This window comes from Hydra viridissima, unplaced genomic scaffold, assembly GCF_058129835.1.
Source record: "Hydra viridissima isolate aposymbiotic clone 2 unplaced genomic scaffold, HvirCarnegie_v1 scaffold_3, whole genome shotgun sequence".
Lineage (NCBI taxonomy): Eukaryota > Metazoa > Cnidaria > Hydrozoa > Anthoathecata > Hydridae > Hydra > Hydra viridissima.
In genome coordinates, this window is record NW_028324302.1 from 16,894,994 (window position 1) to 16,912,110 (window position 17,117).

The 17,117-nt window shown below is 27.6% G+C and overlaps 1 protein-coding gene across 2 annotated transcripts; it reads right to left on the reverse strand.

Annotated features, from left to right (window-relative positions):
- Window positions 1-1,726: 1,726 nt before the first annotated feature.
- On the reverse strand, window positions 1,727-16,793 carry LOC145180802 (uncharacterized). Of its 2 annotated transcripts, none has more exons than XM_090082366.1 (18): window positions 16,674-16,793; window positions 12,788-12,862; window positions 11,938-12,023; window positions 11,543-11,604; window positions 10,102-10,129; window positions 9,829-9,940; window positions 9,668-9,741; window positions 9,527-9,563; window positions 9,351-9,401; window positions 8,222-8,284; window positions 6,933-7,046; window positions 6,722-6,780; window positions 6,544-6,628; window positions 5,010-5,116; window positions 3,542-3,629; window positions 2,977-3,051; window positions 2,777-2,848; window positions 1,727-2,361 (listed from the first exon to the last, which is right to left on the reverse strand). In XM_090082366.1, exons 8-18 carry the CDS (start codon window positions 9,551-9,553, stop codon window positions 2,356-2,358), a joined length of 747 nt encoding a protein of 248 aa, XP_089938492.1. In that variant the 5' UTR covers window positions 9,554-9,563; window positions 9,668-9,741; window positions 9,829-9,940; window positions 10,102-10,129; window positions 11,543-11,604; window positions 11,938-12,023; window positions 12,788-12,862; window positions 16,674-16,793; the 3' UTR covers window positions 1,727-2,355. The 2 variants fall into 2 exon arrangements, with proteins under 2 accessions (XP_089938492.1, XP_089938491.1); XM_090082365.1 differs by having other exon boundaries at window positions 9,874-9,940; window positions 16,674-16,790.
- Between the last annotated feature and the right edge of the window lie 324 nt (window positions 16,794-17,117).

Consider the following 17,117-nt stretch of genomic DNA (forward strand, 5'->3'; position numbering starts at 1 on the left):
TTGTTAGGTGCATTGTTCGCTATAGTCGGGAGGCCTGTCCCCAAGGTTGCTGGTGTTTTTTAAAGCTTTCTTTTTTGCTGGGTTTTCATTACAATTTTTTTATTGTTGTTCAGTTAGCTATACGTCACCTTTTTGCAAATCTTTTTTTCTGCATTACTGTATGTCAGAAAATATTTTTTTCTACAGTATCACAGTACCAGATGAAAGTATGAAATCCTATTTTAGGGAACAAGCATTAGGTTAAATACACAAAAATTACAATTAACCTAAAATTAAATACGAATATCGAATGTATTACCTATGTTAAGCGGAATAATGCATTATGATTACATATAATGTTATTTTTGTTTGCATAAAGTAGTTACTCAATTTACATTAAAATAAGCAGTTCATTCTTATAAATACACTACAGAAATTAATGTTTAAGAATTATTTTAGAAACATACCATAGTTTTTAATAGTTCTTGCTTTGAAGTTCTTTCATCTATCATTTTTGCGATCTGAATAGTTTAAGAAGCAACTTCCACTTTATTCAGTAAATAAACCATACAATGTAGTCTGAACATTTACAGAAATGTTTGTACATTCAATTATGATAAAAAAATTTCTGTGCATGACCCAATTCCCAAACTACTCTAGCTGTTAATGGACAATATTAATTTTCATGTTTACACAACTGGTACCAATTTTTTTGTTCATGCAGGAGGCAGAGATAAGCTCTTTTTCTGAAATTCTTTCAATAGCTTGTTCAAATGGTGACAGTGGTTATCCCACCTAATGCAACAAATCAACCACTAAACCACCTAACCGCAAATCATCAACTGCTAAATGAATTAGGCAGTGAAAATTGCAAATAAAAAACTCAGGTCCATATAGTTTCTGGAAATGCTGTACAAAAATTGTCAATATTTTTAACGCATAGTTGCACTATTATTGCATAACTTGCTACTAACAAGACCCAAAATGTTTGTACAAAATAGGATCTGTAACGTTTTTTAAAATTAATGGAAGGCCGTCGTATTGTGTTGGGTGGCTTAACTATAAAATTCCGATGACAGACGACATGTGCTGTTCTCTGGAAACCTTTCCTATGAATAAGCTATAAAAAGTAGTTGTCTTTTAGCTTTGTTTTTAAGCTTAACTTATCTGTTATTTAAGAAAACCAACTAAGGTCCTTTCGTGTTTGATCTGCAGAGAAAAATACTCATGTTCTTTTGTTTAGTTTTAAAGTGCAAATTTTATTGGTTCCAAACTTTACATAACTTTTGCTTTTGGAAGAGATAAATAGTAGAAAAGCGTAATTTATTTACTTGATTAAAAGTGGGGCTTTGATTTACAGAACTAATATGTGCTTTCCTACTATTTGTAGGTTCAAAAAATTGTTACATTGTTGTATACACTTCAGACCCTTTCATTAGTAGTTTAAGATGTAGTTAAAGAGAGGTCCGAATCTTTTTGATATTCCTGACAGCTGTTAATACAGTTTAACTTTGTGTTAAAAACTTTTCTTTTAAAAAATTAATGCCAGTATCAGGGTCGTTGACGCGAGCAAGTTTTTAAATGACATTTGCATTATTTGACCACAAAACCTTTTCATTGAATAATAAATTCATATCAAATTTAATCACTTTTCTAACTCTTCTCAACTCATTCTGCTTAATTTTACAGCGTAGTACTAAAAAAAACAAAAAAAAACAAACAAATAAACAAAAAAAAAACAACTCAATTTAATGTAATATGGTATTTGGATGAGAGAAAGTGTACACTTTAAGCAATACCCAGTAACAAAATCACTCGAACTGTTTTCCAAACAAAAAAGTTATTACTTTAATAACCAACCATGTTTTTTTAAATAATATAATTTCACATCACGAGTTGGTGAACTTTTTGTTTCAAGTTTTGAACTAAGTACAATTTTATGAGAATCGCTAAATACCATTAACATATTTTCGATTCACATTAAACAGCACCTCAATCAGCTCAAAAATCAATGTGGTCATCAGGAATTACAGCCCGCTAGAGGTTAGACATAAAACATTTTAAAAAAATAGATAAAAAGAAGCTGACTAATCTAAAATTGCTTTAATTGTCATAAAAGTTTATCTTTATCGAGCAACTAAAAAAATATTTATAAAAATGCGCAAAAACACTCATATAATTAGAAACAAATCAGAAGCGTGAGACCTGGTAATGAGACGAAGTCAATCATTCCCAAAATAGTTTAATCGCTTTTACCAAAGCCCCTTTTTCTTGAACCATAAAACTGCATGCAATACGGAAAAAAAAAAAAAGCTGCACTCATAGACTTTGATACTTTAATCGTTTATAGAGGATCTTGATCTTTTCATTTTCTTGTTAAATCTAAACAAGAAAGGTTTGACATTTTTACAGTTTAATACGACAAGGACGGGTTTAAGGAGTGGCTCTAATGGCCAGCAGATTCAAATTCTTTTTAAAATTGGTTACTAACCATTTTAAATAGTAAATGCTTTTTTTTATATAGACTGTTAAGTTGCAAACTAGTTATCAAAAGAAAAAGAGCTGGAATTGACATAAAGTTTTATAAACCTATAAGAATGTTGTTAACTCATCAGGGAATTAGTTTATTTTTAAATGAAACCGTTTTGGTTGCTTGTTATTCTCACAGATCTGTTTTTATGCGGCAAAATTCGAAAAATTAGTCAAAAAGCTGTAAAGTCCTAGTTTCACCCCAGTACAGATGGATATTTAGTTTATACATGTTAAATGCTATAAACTATAAATTAAATATATTTACCGACGCAAGTATGTGAAGTTTCTTGTTTGTTTCAGCAATTTTTAAAGCGACCTCAGTTTGGTATTTTTCGCGCTAAATAAATTAAAATGTGCTTTATGACACGTTTTTGATGCCCAATGTTTATTTCTTTAGAGTGTGATTATTTATTTAGTATGCGATTAGATATCCAAAGATAATATTAAGTAACTATTAGAACGAACCATTAAAACCAAACTCATTTTTTTATCTTGCAACTGCTTTAAGATTTGCTGGTGTTCGCTTTCTTCCAATATTTCCTTGAAAAATAAAAAAAATTGTAAAACTGAAAACTTTTTAAATAAGAAAAAAGAACATCGGAAAAAATAAGATAAAGAGCACAAAACATCTCACTTAATACAGAACTGATACAAAACATCTCTGATACAATGCTATCATATATACTATTACACTAATACTATTATTTAGCGATGAATAATATCTTAATGCAAAAATAAAAATTGCACAGCTTTACTTTTTAACTAGTTTTTAAACTACGTTCACTCCTATCAACTGGGGGCGACTTTGACCACTATTTGTGATTTTGTTTCACTTTTTTCTTTTGTTTTTGTGCTTCAGCTCTTTTAGTGAATTGATGCCTAATGTAGCTTTTTCTGATCTCTTGATTAAAAAAGAACAAGAAAATAATTTGCAAAGAAAACAAAATCACAAAATAGTGACCAAAGACGCGCGAGTTGTGCTTATTCTAAAATTTAGATTTTCTAGTTAGATTTAAAAACTGACTCTTACATTATCTACTTCCTTTGTAATTTCAGCTTTGATAGAATTGATCTGGAGTTGCTTTTTCTCCATCTTAATAACAAAATTTTCCAGTTTCCTGTAAATATAAAAATACAATAACATCAGCAGTCAAAACGTGTTACACAAAATTCTAAAGGAAGAACTGGTTTGAGATATATGAAGTATTATAATTCCATGTAGTTAATAGGGGAAACCGGGGCTAGTAGGCTACAAGGGTAAGTGACACACTGTATTTAACTTTGAAATTTTCCACCAGAAATTTCCTAAATTCACATGGAGCCTTCTTACTTAACTAATTAATCTCTTAGTGTTGTATCAGGGCTATAAGCATATGCGCATAGAAGTTATAGCGATTTTTGTGTTTTTTTATTAATTTTGTAACTTTTGTAACTATATTACTTTTTCAATTTTAAAAAGCAAAAGCATTAGCTACAAGTAAACTGATACAGATCTAGGTGTTATATGGTTCATTCTAACCAGCCACATTTTGTGTTTCTCAATACTTTGCACTTTTGGGGATTTATAGGCCACTTTGTGAGCAAGAAGCTTTTGGGGTTAGTTGGCACAATGATCGTGGGGCTAGTTGGCAACATGGACCAACTTACAAACTTTTGCATTGGTCATAAATTCACTCAAGTTATATAACACTGTAGATCTACAGACATGAGAAATTATAACAGAAAAGTAAACAGGCCTGTAAATTCTAAAAATGTTACAAAAAACGCTGTTGATGCTATTTTTATAGAAGGAAAATCTATTTGATTGACTTAAGGGCAACAAAAGTTAAGGTTAAAAAAAAATTATTAAGAGTTTTCATAAAAAAAAAAAGATGCACTTGAAATAGATGCTTAATGTTACTACACAATTTTGGGCCACCAAAATTTTTTTAAAACAATGTTTGACGTTGAACATGCTTTCCAAATTCATATTCTTTTGAACTGCAGTTTGATATCTTCAAAAACATTCGCCTAGAAATGCACAGAGCTCAAAAACTAAAACTGTACCAACTATCCCCGGTCTCCCTTACAAAAATATTTTTTGGTGGGTTATGATATAGATTATATTAAACCTATTAATGATTGATATGCATTGTATTAACTATTTCGATATTATTAAGCATTTATCTTTCTCTGATAGACAGTTGAAAAAGTTATAGTTATCTCTATCAATTTTTTTCTTATTTTAAAGCAGGAATTATTGATTAGAAGTATTTTTAGTTTGCTAATTTATAGCTATATGCCTTTGTCACAGTTTTTTAATTACTAAAAATTATTGAAGGTAATTGTTTTTCTTTTAAATACAAAAATTTTATTAATTAAATACTTTCTTTCAGATTTACTACAAAAGAAGGTTGCTTAAAAAAAAAAAAAAAAAGTGTATAAATGGTGGAGGTAAATTTATAGTAAATAGATTTCAAAACAATAGAGTAAAAAAACAAATGAAAGATAAAATGTACTTTTCTTGTATTGTTTTTCGGTTGTTAAATTCTTCAAGCAGCTGCGCCTTACGAGATTCAGCACGAGCATTTCTTTTTTGGTTATGGCTGATCGATCTCTTGCAGCCCTGCAATTTTTTACAAAAAATTTCATTTAAAAATTAAAACTTTAGAGCTTCAAACAGAAACTTGATGAACTTTATGTAACATACTTAAATGTAGCTTGATGTTTAAATAGATGTGTTTTTGATTGGTGTGCCAATCAGAAAAAACTGAACAAGATTTAATACTTTAGAAAAAAAAAGCATTTTTCCTTACAAAATAATTATTGATAATTTGGGAAAACTGTCACCTAAACTGTAAATCTCTTACACTCTTCTGTGCCAAACAGATGTAAGAGGCGGCAGAAATTTTAAACTTAAATAAACTTGTGGGTCAATACAAAATAAATTTTGATAAAATAATTTAAAAACAGGTGGAAATAAAATTGGAAGGTGTAAATTTATAGCAAAAAACAATTTCCCTAATCTTAAAACTCAGCTTCCCAGAATATCATCATTTTATACACTTTATGGAATATCTTTTCCACCATAGAAAACTTATGATAGTAATTTTCCCATCTGCTTTGCCACAACAAATCATCTACTTGATAAGTAATTTTGCCACAACAAATCATCTACTAGATAAGTAATTTTGCCACAACAAATCATCTACTAGATAAGTAATTTTACCACAACAAAACATCTACTAGATAAGTAATTTTGCCATCCAATCATCTACTAGATTTGTATTTGTACAGGGTGAGAGCACTCCTGAGAGCACTTTAGTCCTAATTAATTTCATAAATAATCAAAACATTTCGACACTGTAGCCATAGATTGCTCTCATGTTAAAAAATGTATGACTAATCATTTAAATCTGCCCCTCCTGCATTGACCACATGTTACTATCAAGAATATCATACTCCTATTATATCATACAGAGTTTTAACTGTTCGTTTGTGCCATTTCTACATATGCTTCATCAATTCTAAACTATGATACTGTTTTGGATTGATAATTGGTTCTAAGATTCTTCAAGTACAATAATCCAAAGGATTAAGATTAGGGGAGGATGACAATACTGTCAACATTTTTTAAAAACTCTATTGCAAATCCTAACATTTGAAAAAAAAACTTTTTCCATCTTAATTCTATGCTGTCTACTGTAGTAACCTTTATGCACAGAAGGCTTAAATGTTGGGAATTAAATTTTAAACATGATAGCTATGATCATATTAGATCATAACATTTAAGCCTTGCATTTAATTATGATCATATTAAGTCACAACATTTAAGCCTTGCATTTAAACAGCAAATACAGACGTTAATTATAAATCTTGATAGTGCAACAAATTTAGTGTTTACAATATAACTATTATAATTCAGTAAGGTAGAGACCAAACAAAGCTATTTTTCAATTACAATTCAAATTCAATTGAATGAAAGTAATTGAAAGATATAGGACAATACTTTTCTGTACTTTCCAATTTTAACTTTTAAAAATTGATAAAAACCTGCATATCAGCATTTATTTCTTGAATATGGTAATTAATTCTATCAGACTTTTCTTTCATTTCTTCTATAGCTGATGACAACAATCTAAAAAAATAAATAAATAAATTAACAGATATCCTTTTACTTTTATAATAAACTACATGAACCATGTGCTGCTTGTAAATGAAAAATGCATACTTGCATTCATTAACATCCTTTTCTACTTCCTGTATCATTGTTAACAATGATGGAGCATTCTAAATAAAAATGAATAAAAAAGTAACAAAAAATTAAATGCATTAATAATTCACCTATATTTAGTAAGATTGCAAAACAAATACATTACATATATTGAATAACATCATAGAACTATAATAAGTAAGATTGCGATATATTACAAAACACATACATCTTTTAAATTTTCTATCATTTTTTCTTTGAGAGCAAGATTTTTTTTCCTTATTAAACGCTCTTCCACAGCTTCATGTGCTTGGCTAATAGACTTCGATGCTTTTGCAAGAATCTTGAGAAAAATACGTTCAATTAATACAAAACATTAAAGAAATTGGATAAAAAAATTAAGCCATTAATAACTCATAAAATTCATAATCTTGAGCCCTAATAATTAAAAATTTACTTGACTATTGCTAAATATTCAAGAAATTTATCTAAGAATGTACCAAAAACCTCTTTTTTGTAAATTTTACTTTACCCAAGGTACTAAGACAGTGGTATATCATTAGCATCATCCTATACTCTGAGACAATTACATCTTAACAAGTATGATTGAGATTTCAGATTGTCAGCCATAAGATAGCATGATACACCTAATTTGCACAAATTTTGTTTGATTTAATGTGAGTTTTCTATTTTATACTTTTAAAATAATTCTATTAGTGATAGTTCCACTGGTTGTATTATTCAATAGTTTGAAAAACTAACAAACCATGAATTTATGATTAAAGATTAAAGCCTGGCAAGAATAAAAGAAGTGGCTGGTCTTTCTTAAATTCCTTCCTTTTATTCTTCATATAGAATAAAAAAACTTTAAATTCACTGCCAGTTAAATTCCTAAATATACTTAATTTACTGTTATCTAAATTTTGAATAGGAAACTCAAAACAATTCAGTAGAAAATTTTTTCAGAGAAAACCTGATCAAATGATACTAAAAAAAAAAACATAAGCACTAGTAACACTTATGTAAACTTATGGGATACTAAAAATAGGTTGACTGAAGATACAGATTATAATCATCTCATTAATTTAATAAAAGAACTCAATGTAGGCTATGCTTACTTATCAGCAATTTTTTAAGTTTTTATAATGAATAGTAATTTTTGTTTGTTAAATTTTTTTTGGTTTTTGGTTATTACTAGTCAGTCTTAGCAGAAAGTTAGAAAAAGATCAAAACCACATTTTGTAATTATTAGAGAAATCATGACTCACTAGTGTGATCTGAATTCTAGATGGTAGACTATTAATAACTTGCCAAACAAAATCAGACTTTTTTACATTTGCAATAACTATTCTAAAACATGAAACAATACGACACAGCATAAACTCAAATAAGGTTAAAGTTTGGACTTAAAACTAGGACTCCCATACTGAATACTTTATGGAAAAAAATTGTAACATACAAATATAAATAATATCCAAGAAAATACTAAATATAGTCACAATAGCTCTAAAAGTTTACCAAAAAATTTTGGATTTCTTCTACTTCGCTCTTTTTTCCTTCAACACTGGCCACATAATCAATCTATTTGTATAAATAAAGATGTACATTTGTAATATAAGTATTTTGCAACAAATTTAAATAAGTCTAATCAGATGAAGTCATCAAGTAGTGAAGGAAAAACTAAACAGATGTCTAATCAGATAAAGTCATCAAGTAGTGAAGGAAAAACTAAACAGATGTCTAATCAGACGAAGTCATCAAGTAGTGAAGGAAAAACTAAACACATGGCTGCTTATAATATTGTTGCGTAGAAGAGTTTTTTCATAAACTGAAAAATTAGTATTTTTCAAATATTAAACATTGTTTTCTAGTGGTAATCTCACATTTTGCATATCTCCATACTTAGAATAAATCTGTTATCTCCATACTTAGAATAAATCTGTTATCTCCATACTTGGAATAAATCTGTTGAATTAAAGAAATATCAACAAAACCTCTTTAGTTTAACTATGCTACAAGAAATAATTTAAGGTAACATTTACAAATGAATGGTACCCAAAACTGATTTATGCGGAGGATTATCTTATTGTTAGGATAGGTGGGAAAAATTAGCATTTAAATTTATGATTGTAGCTATTTAATTATGCTTGTAGTTATCTAATTATGTTTATAGTTATTTAATTATGATTGTAGTTATTTAATTATACTTTTAGTTTTTTAACTATGCTTGTAGTTATTTAATAATGTTTGTAGTTATTTTAGCTTACAGATAATTGAAAAAGATCATTAACAGTAGGAACAATTTATAGCTAGTTGTTAGCTGTCAAAAACTATAAGCTGTTATTTAGTGAAACAAATTATTTTGATTGAACTATCACAATTGTTAGCTATTGACATTACAAGTGAAATAGGACAGAAACTAAGCAAATTTTTTTTGATTAAACTATTGCTATTGTAGCATGACTATTGACATCACAAGATTAACCAAACTTTCTTGTTAACAGGTATGTAGAATTAAAGGCTGATCAAGTGCAACTGATAATATTCAGATAAAAGGTTATGGTTGGCACCAATTGTTCTAGTGTATGTAGTCTGTAGAAATAAGCAGATATAGACTACTTAATTGTTCAATTAAAACTTTTTTTACCTTTACTGAGGCAACTTCTTGTTGTTTTGCTTTTAAAGCACTCAAATTTATCTAAAAAAAAATCATCAAACAATTTTTAAAATAAAATACTGAATCTCTCACCATTAAGATAGTACCTAAAAAGAGAATACTATGTACTTCTTTTAATTTAACATTTTGGGAAGTAGAAATCTTACCTCTTGAATTGCCACATGATCCTCCATTTTTTTTGCTCTAAACAACAAATAAAAAAAAAAGCCAAAATTTTAATTCATAGTTAATACTATGTTTAGCTACAAAAAAAAAAATAAAAAATAACTTTATAAAACATTACTTACTTCAAAGCAGTAACCCTTTGTTTTAAAAGAAATTTATCATTTTGTAATGCTCCAACTTTAACTAAATGACTTTTCTGTAAAAAAAAAAATAAAATATATACTTCACTTAATGTTTAATTCAAAAAAATATACAAAGTATATAAAACAGCTAATGTAAATACTTTCACTGAACAATTTATCTTGGTTCAATTAAACAACAAACAAACCACTTGATCAGCTATATTATGGACAATGCTCAAGTTATCATAGTAATGCAAAAAGTTGCAGATAGCACTAAAAGAAATTTAGAAAGTATTAAAAAACTTTAAAAACTAGTATGAAATCAAGGTGTATAGACTTCTTGATTTAAATTATGTATACTATTAGTGTGATGTAAAATACACTTTTCAATCGACTAAAAGGTTAAAAAAGAAGCAATTCTCAGTTTTTCTTACCTTAAATGTTTCCTTGTACGCTTCCTGGCTAAAATTTTGAATCAAATACCATTTAAACTTAAATAACTCATTATTATTGAAGGCAATAATAGACTAAATAGAGCATAGCAGATGCTATATTTAAAGTCAGTTAATATTAGAGGCAATTTATTTTGGTGTTAAAGGAAATAATATTATAGTCAGAAATAATAATAAATCTCTTTTAAGTTCATGTCTGCCAGTGTTGAAAGACAAGCGTTATCATAACTCTCCTTTTTTATTGTAACAGCAAACACACCATTAATGCAATATACGGTCAAATAGGGTGATTTCAGACATTAGGAAGTTTTGGACAAAACCTCAAAACTTCTATATGCAGTGTATCAGACTAAATAGTTAATTGCTGAAAAATAGTGTTGACTATCTTACTTATCTAATAAAAGATAAGCCAAATTTATGTCATTAGCATTAAAATAAATATTCTTTGAATGTTTATATAGGCAATAGTTTATTTAGAAAAATTCTGTTTGGGAACTACTAGTTGCAGGCAATTTATAAAATTTTTGATATAACATCAGTTATTGCATGACTACTTTGTTTAAAAAGTTAATAAATGTAAAGAAAAATAACCGGGGTTTAACTTTGAAAAATGACTTTTGATATATTGAAACTACAGATTCGCAAATAAAAGCTAAACAATATCAATATTATTTCTCATCTAGAATAACAGACTTGATATGTTATATATTAATACTATCATCTTCTTACAAGTGACCATTTTATTGGTGCTGTTATCGACTTCAACTAAATCTAATTAAAGCCGACTAGTTGAAAGTCAAAATTAATCAACTTTGAAAAATTCAATAGCCAATTTAAACGACTATGAGTTTTCTACTAATCGACTAAAAGTCAATTTAGTCTATTTTTTCACTTGATTTAATTTTATCAATCTTTAATATTTATATGATGCTGACTAATTAGTAAAGTGGTATCTTTATAAGTAGTTTATCTTTATAAGTAGTTTATCTAAGAATATGATTCATAGCACTTTTCTTAAGCCAACTAAAATATCTGACCATTGAACCTAATTTGCTGCATCACATAAACTTAACTCTAAGCTTACTGTATGTACCACCAATTCATTAATATGTTTCCTTTTTCATTAAAGTATATGATTTTAATAAAATTTTTATTCAAATATTTCAACTATATCAACTTTTAGTCGACTAAGTCGATTTTTAAAATGTATAAATATATTTTGGTTGACTTTGAAAAATGCATTAACTGATTTAGTTGACAGTCAAATAATTTCAAAGTTGTAACAACACTACATTTTATGACTAAAGCACCAAAATGATTAACTGACAATTAAATGATAGAAAAACTCTTTACTTTTTAACAAAGATAAAAAGGAAAAGTAAAAAGAAATTTTAAGTCAAAAAGACAAAATAAATTAACTTACATGGAGAAAGAAGGTCATTTTCTGAAAAATCATCAACTGCACATATATGGAGGGCATATTTTCTATATAAAGAACATTTTAAACTTAATAATTAGTTCAGCCTTAATTGTAGCCATGTAAGCAATTTGTTTTTACAAACATTTTATCCTTTATTTTCAAAATGTGAACTTAAAAGAAAATTATTAACTTAAGTAAAATATTTTCTTTTACTTGGTTAGCTTACTGAGTATTTTTTTCAGATTTTTTAATCTAAGTGAAATTTCAAAGAATAAAATTGATTTTTCTTAAAATTACCACTATTTATACACATATTTAGATGCACAGATATTTTGATACACACAAATAAACACACATATATTTAGATACATGCATAAATATCTCTATACAATACTTACAGCATCTTCATAAGTAACAGATTTCCTGCAGCACTACTAATGCAGCAATCTTGTAAAGTAATGGTTTCAAGTACACTTAATGGCAACTGAAATTAAAATTGGAGAACTCATTTCTGAATGAAAGAATTCAAACTAAAATTTTTACAGCACATGTATACTAATACAAGACTTTTACAGGAAATAAACAAAAAAGAATTTTAAAATAGAAAGATTTCTAAGGCAGGTTTTAGGTTGCTTTTTTTTGTTCATTTATCAGAAAAGACTTCAGCTTTTTTTATATATATTTTTTTTAATACTAATTTTTAAATCACTTCATTTATTAAAATATAAAAAGTGTTTATTGATTCAAAATATCACTAGGAATTACTTTTAGGATGACCATTTGTAAATGTAATTACAAACTTGGAATTACTTTAATAGAGAGTATAAGTGCAGATAATGCATCAAATTTTTTGAGCAAAATTGCTAACACATTAAACAAATAGAAACATTTCAAAATCCTGATGCGCTGGTCACTAAAGTAGTATCTGTGTACTTTTAGTCAGAATGTGTTTTATGATATTTTTGTATATATTTTTTTTAAATTTAGCACTGAAATAAGGACACTTTTTTGGATTTATACAAATATCTTTTCAGTGAATCTAAAAAATTTTTAAAGCATTTATCATTTCAAAAAAAGAAAAAAAAATATATGAATTTTAATCTTTGAATTCAAATTTAAAGAACTTATTGATAAAAAGTGTGGGATTGTTTAACTAAGTATAAGTTGGTCTGGTCTTACAGAAATACATAAATAAGAAATTCTTATAAGATAACAAAATATATTTTATAAATGCTTAAAAAAATAAACCTGTGTATTTTGTTCATGTGAACTTTTCAGCAGTTTGCACAACAGACAAGAATACACAACATACATCTTTTCATACTAAAAAAAAAATAAACCCTTTTAACGTATTAGTCAAATGACATAGATGGAAATTTTTATTTATTGTTTAGACTTACCCAATACTAAGAAGATGAGAACTTTTATTAATGTAAATTTTTTTAGATAAATGCAACACAAGTAGTCATTTAGTTAAAGCAACTGTATAATTTTATTTACACAATTTTGTTTATATGCTAATAGAACTGCAAGTGATAGTTTAAACTTTTTATTCAGACATTACATTACAACCCGAAGAGATTTTAGCAAATGCATGACTGTTGTTTTTGCTGATTCATGTCTAACTGTGATAACAACTGATTTATAAAATGACTCTTGATAGCTGAATCAGAGATCTAACAATCCTATTATAAATTCTAATAGTATAAAGAACTAAATGATTTTCCTATTAGAAGTGCAATGTTACTTAGAAAAAAATAACTTAAACTTAAAGTGATTTGATGTAAGAAATTTTAAGAAAATATTTTAAAACTACTGTTTAACACAAAAGTATTCTCACCAAACTTTTTAAACCTTTTATTCTTTCAAACCATATTTAAAAGAACAATTTGCCTTCATTTCCCAATCTTTTACAGTAAAATTCTCAACTTATATATTGTTAACTTGCAAAGCACTAAGCATAATTTTTTGAAAGTAAGTTAAAACCTCAAAAAAAACAACAATAACTATTTATGTTATATAAAATACATGTAATTATATTAGTAGATAACTGTGTTAAATAGCTGTATGTGTATATATAGTGCTGTACTCTAAAAAAAACCCACTTTTCAGTTTTTTTTCTCATAACTTTTGAGGAAATGAACGCACGGCTGTGAAATTTTACCAAAACGTGAGCCTATCACTACTGCATATGCTCAAAAAGTTTCAAGCTTGGATAGATAATCCCTTTTGACTAGCATACAAAATTATGCAAAATTAAACCCCACATTTTCCCAAAAAAAACCCATGGGTCACAAAAAAACCCACTTTAAAAATAGTGTTTTAATAATAATAATTTATTTATAATAATTCCTCCAGTTTAATGTCATTTTTCAATCATCAGGCTGTGTTTGTAAAGTATGATAAGCGCTTAATTTAGTTCAGGAGCCAAAATAGCCCCAGTTTAATGAGACTTTGTGGTTTAATATTTTATCCACAACAAACATTTTCCGTCAGCAGTTGTTTTTGGCTGGTGATTCAGACAGTCGCTGAAAATCTGCAAAAAGCTGGATGACAAATTGGGTGTAAAGTTGGAAGTTTTGAGCTGATTTCTTTGACCATCTGCCTCGTCAATCCAAATCCACCGACCCTGCAGAACAATGGGGAATATTACATTGGAAAAAAGCTTTTAGTTTTTGAAAAAGTAGCAAACTTTTATCTTTTAAACAACACTAATTATATATATATATATATATATATATATATATATATATATATATATATATATATATATATATATACACACACAACATGAAATGTAATCATAACAACCTTTCTGGGTTCTCCATTTTTGTCCAATAGGGCAGGGGGTTGTGGCAGTACTGGCACTATGGGTTCAACAGGGGGACCAGGCTAATCTTGATCACCTGTCTGGCATTTCAGCTGGCTTCCCTAATTCTACCTATTTATTGTAACACTAAACCAGAGTAGGATCGAAAAGTGACCTGTCATATTTTTCAGGGTCAAAGGGCCAAATTCTGAAAAAAATAATGAAAAAATGAACAAAAAAAATAAAGGTTTTTTTAATGTCAAGTTGGGTTTTTTTTATGACCCAGTTTTTGAAACTCATTTTTTGGACTTTTCAGCTGGTTTAGACAAAAAAATAACTTCAAAAATATGGTGATAGTCTCAAGAAGCATTACATATGTGATTTTCATTGAAAAATAGGGTGGGTTTTTTTAGGACTCAAAGTGGGTTTTTTTTATATTCCATCTTGGAGAATACAGTATGCTAGGTTGATTAACACAGAAGTTGAAAATGGTGGTACACATACATTGTTTATAGGTCTAACATAAAAGAATTATTTCACACCTTTGTAAAATTTATTTCTGCAAAAATGATGTGACAAAAATGACAAAAAAATGGATGAAAAAGCACAAAAATTACAAAATCAACTTCGTTATGAAGGAGATATCTGGCGGTCGCTTTTTTGATTTCACATCATTGTGATACGTCCTGAATGATTATAGAGCAAGTTACATAACATAATACTAATTAAAACCTTATTTAATTAGTGAGATTTTTTTATGACCCAAATCAAAGTAGGTTTTTTTTAGGGTACAGGACTATATAGTTTTAGATAACTATTTTAAATATTTGGAAATATTATTTGACGTTTCTGGGGTTATATTGAACCTTTTTAATCCCAAAATAATCTTTGGGATTATTGTCTTGCTGTAAAATGAAACTTTTACCAATAAGTCTCATTACAAATGGTATTATATGATGTCTTAAAGTTTACACATTTTGTTCTCCTGTCAGTTTGCCATCAATTCTCATTAAATCACCATATTCCAGATGGTGAAATACATCCCCAAACTAGAACAAACCTCCCCCATGCTTGATTGTTGGATGTAGACAATCAGGGCAATAAGCCTCTCCAACCCTACTTCTTACATACTATTTTCTTCTGCTACTGAACAATTCAAATTTTGACTCATCTGTGTATAGTAAATGTTTTACCATTTCTTGCACCCAATGATTAAACTGTTTTGCATATTTAAGTCTTTTTTCTTTATTGCCATGAGATAATAAAGACTTTCAAACTCTTAAACCAGCTTTAAGCAAATGTCCTTGAATACAAGATGAGGAAACATTGGTACTAGTTGCAGCAAGAATGTTTAGGCCCAGTTCACTGGAGGTTTTTTTTTTGATTTTGTAGAGACACAATTTTTAAACACTTTATGTTATATTTTGTAAGCTTTGGAAGTCTTCCACCTCAAGTTTTATCCTCAAGAGATTGCGTGTTTTTACATTTTGTTACAATTTCTCCAATAGCTATCCTTGAATATTTTATTTTTTTGGGACAATTCATCATTGAAAATAGCCTTCTTCATAAAGTACAATAACTTTTTTACATTCCAGTAATGGAATTTTACTTATTTTAACACTTTAAACACATTAAATACAATAATACAAAAAAAGCTAGACTAACTAGAAAAAGTTTTGTTCTTAGAAAAATGAAAAACAAAATTAAGTGCACAGTATCTATGAAATGTCTTTATAAACTGTACTATCATCTAATGTAAAGCCTTCACAACAATTAATAAACAAAAATGTAAGAGCAAACTATGAACAAATGAGCGGATAAAAATTGGGTTCAGCTTAGCATGTAAAGAAAATAAACATGATAGATATCTAAATTCAACAAACTATATAAAATTTTAATAAAAATTACTTTTGTTTGTTAAAATAGTGTTATATTTGAAATAAGACATTGTTTGATATAAAAAAATATTTAGAAGCTATTATCAAAATATGCACAAAAAACAACATAGCCTTAACAAGTAAGCTAGAATTATTCTCAGTACTATATGTATGTATGTATGTATGTATGTATGTATGTATGTATGTATGTATGTATGTATGTATGTATGTATGTATGTATGTATGTATGTATGCATGTATGCATGTATGCATGTATGCATGTATGTATGTATGTATGTATGTATGTATGTATGTATGTATGTATGTATGTATGTATGTATGTATGTATGTATGTATGTGTGTATGTGTGTGTATATATATATATATATATATATATATATATATATATATATATATATATATATATATATATATTACATATGCTTACTGTAGGTTTCTGTATGTCATTTAAAGTTAACTCTGATGCATTCAAGTTTGCAAAATGTCTGGTCATATCTACAAGCTCTTGTTCAGCAAATATTGGTGTTCTGATTGTGTTATTCATGCTAAAATTAAAAATAAAATTAAACTTTTATAATGCTTTCACTTAAGTTATTTGGTGGAGATAATCCAATTGCAAAACACAATCTTTTTTATTTTGTTTTAATAAAATAAAAAATATTTTCTTTACAAAGTTCAACATAAAGCATTTTGAAAATTTAAAAACCCTGAATTAACATATTTTAGTGTATACCTCTAACTGCTACAAATAAAATATAAACACTAATACTGAAAATAATCAATTGTGATAAATTAGTTACATCTGCTTCACCTTGAAAATAAAAGACAGAATACATATATTTTTTCCCAATTTCCAGAATGCAGGCTAATT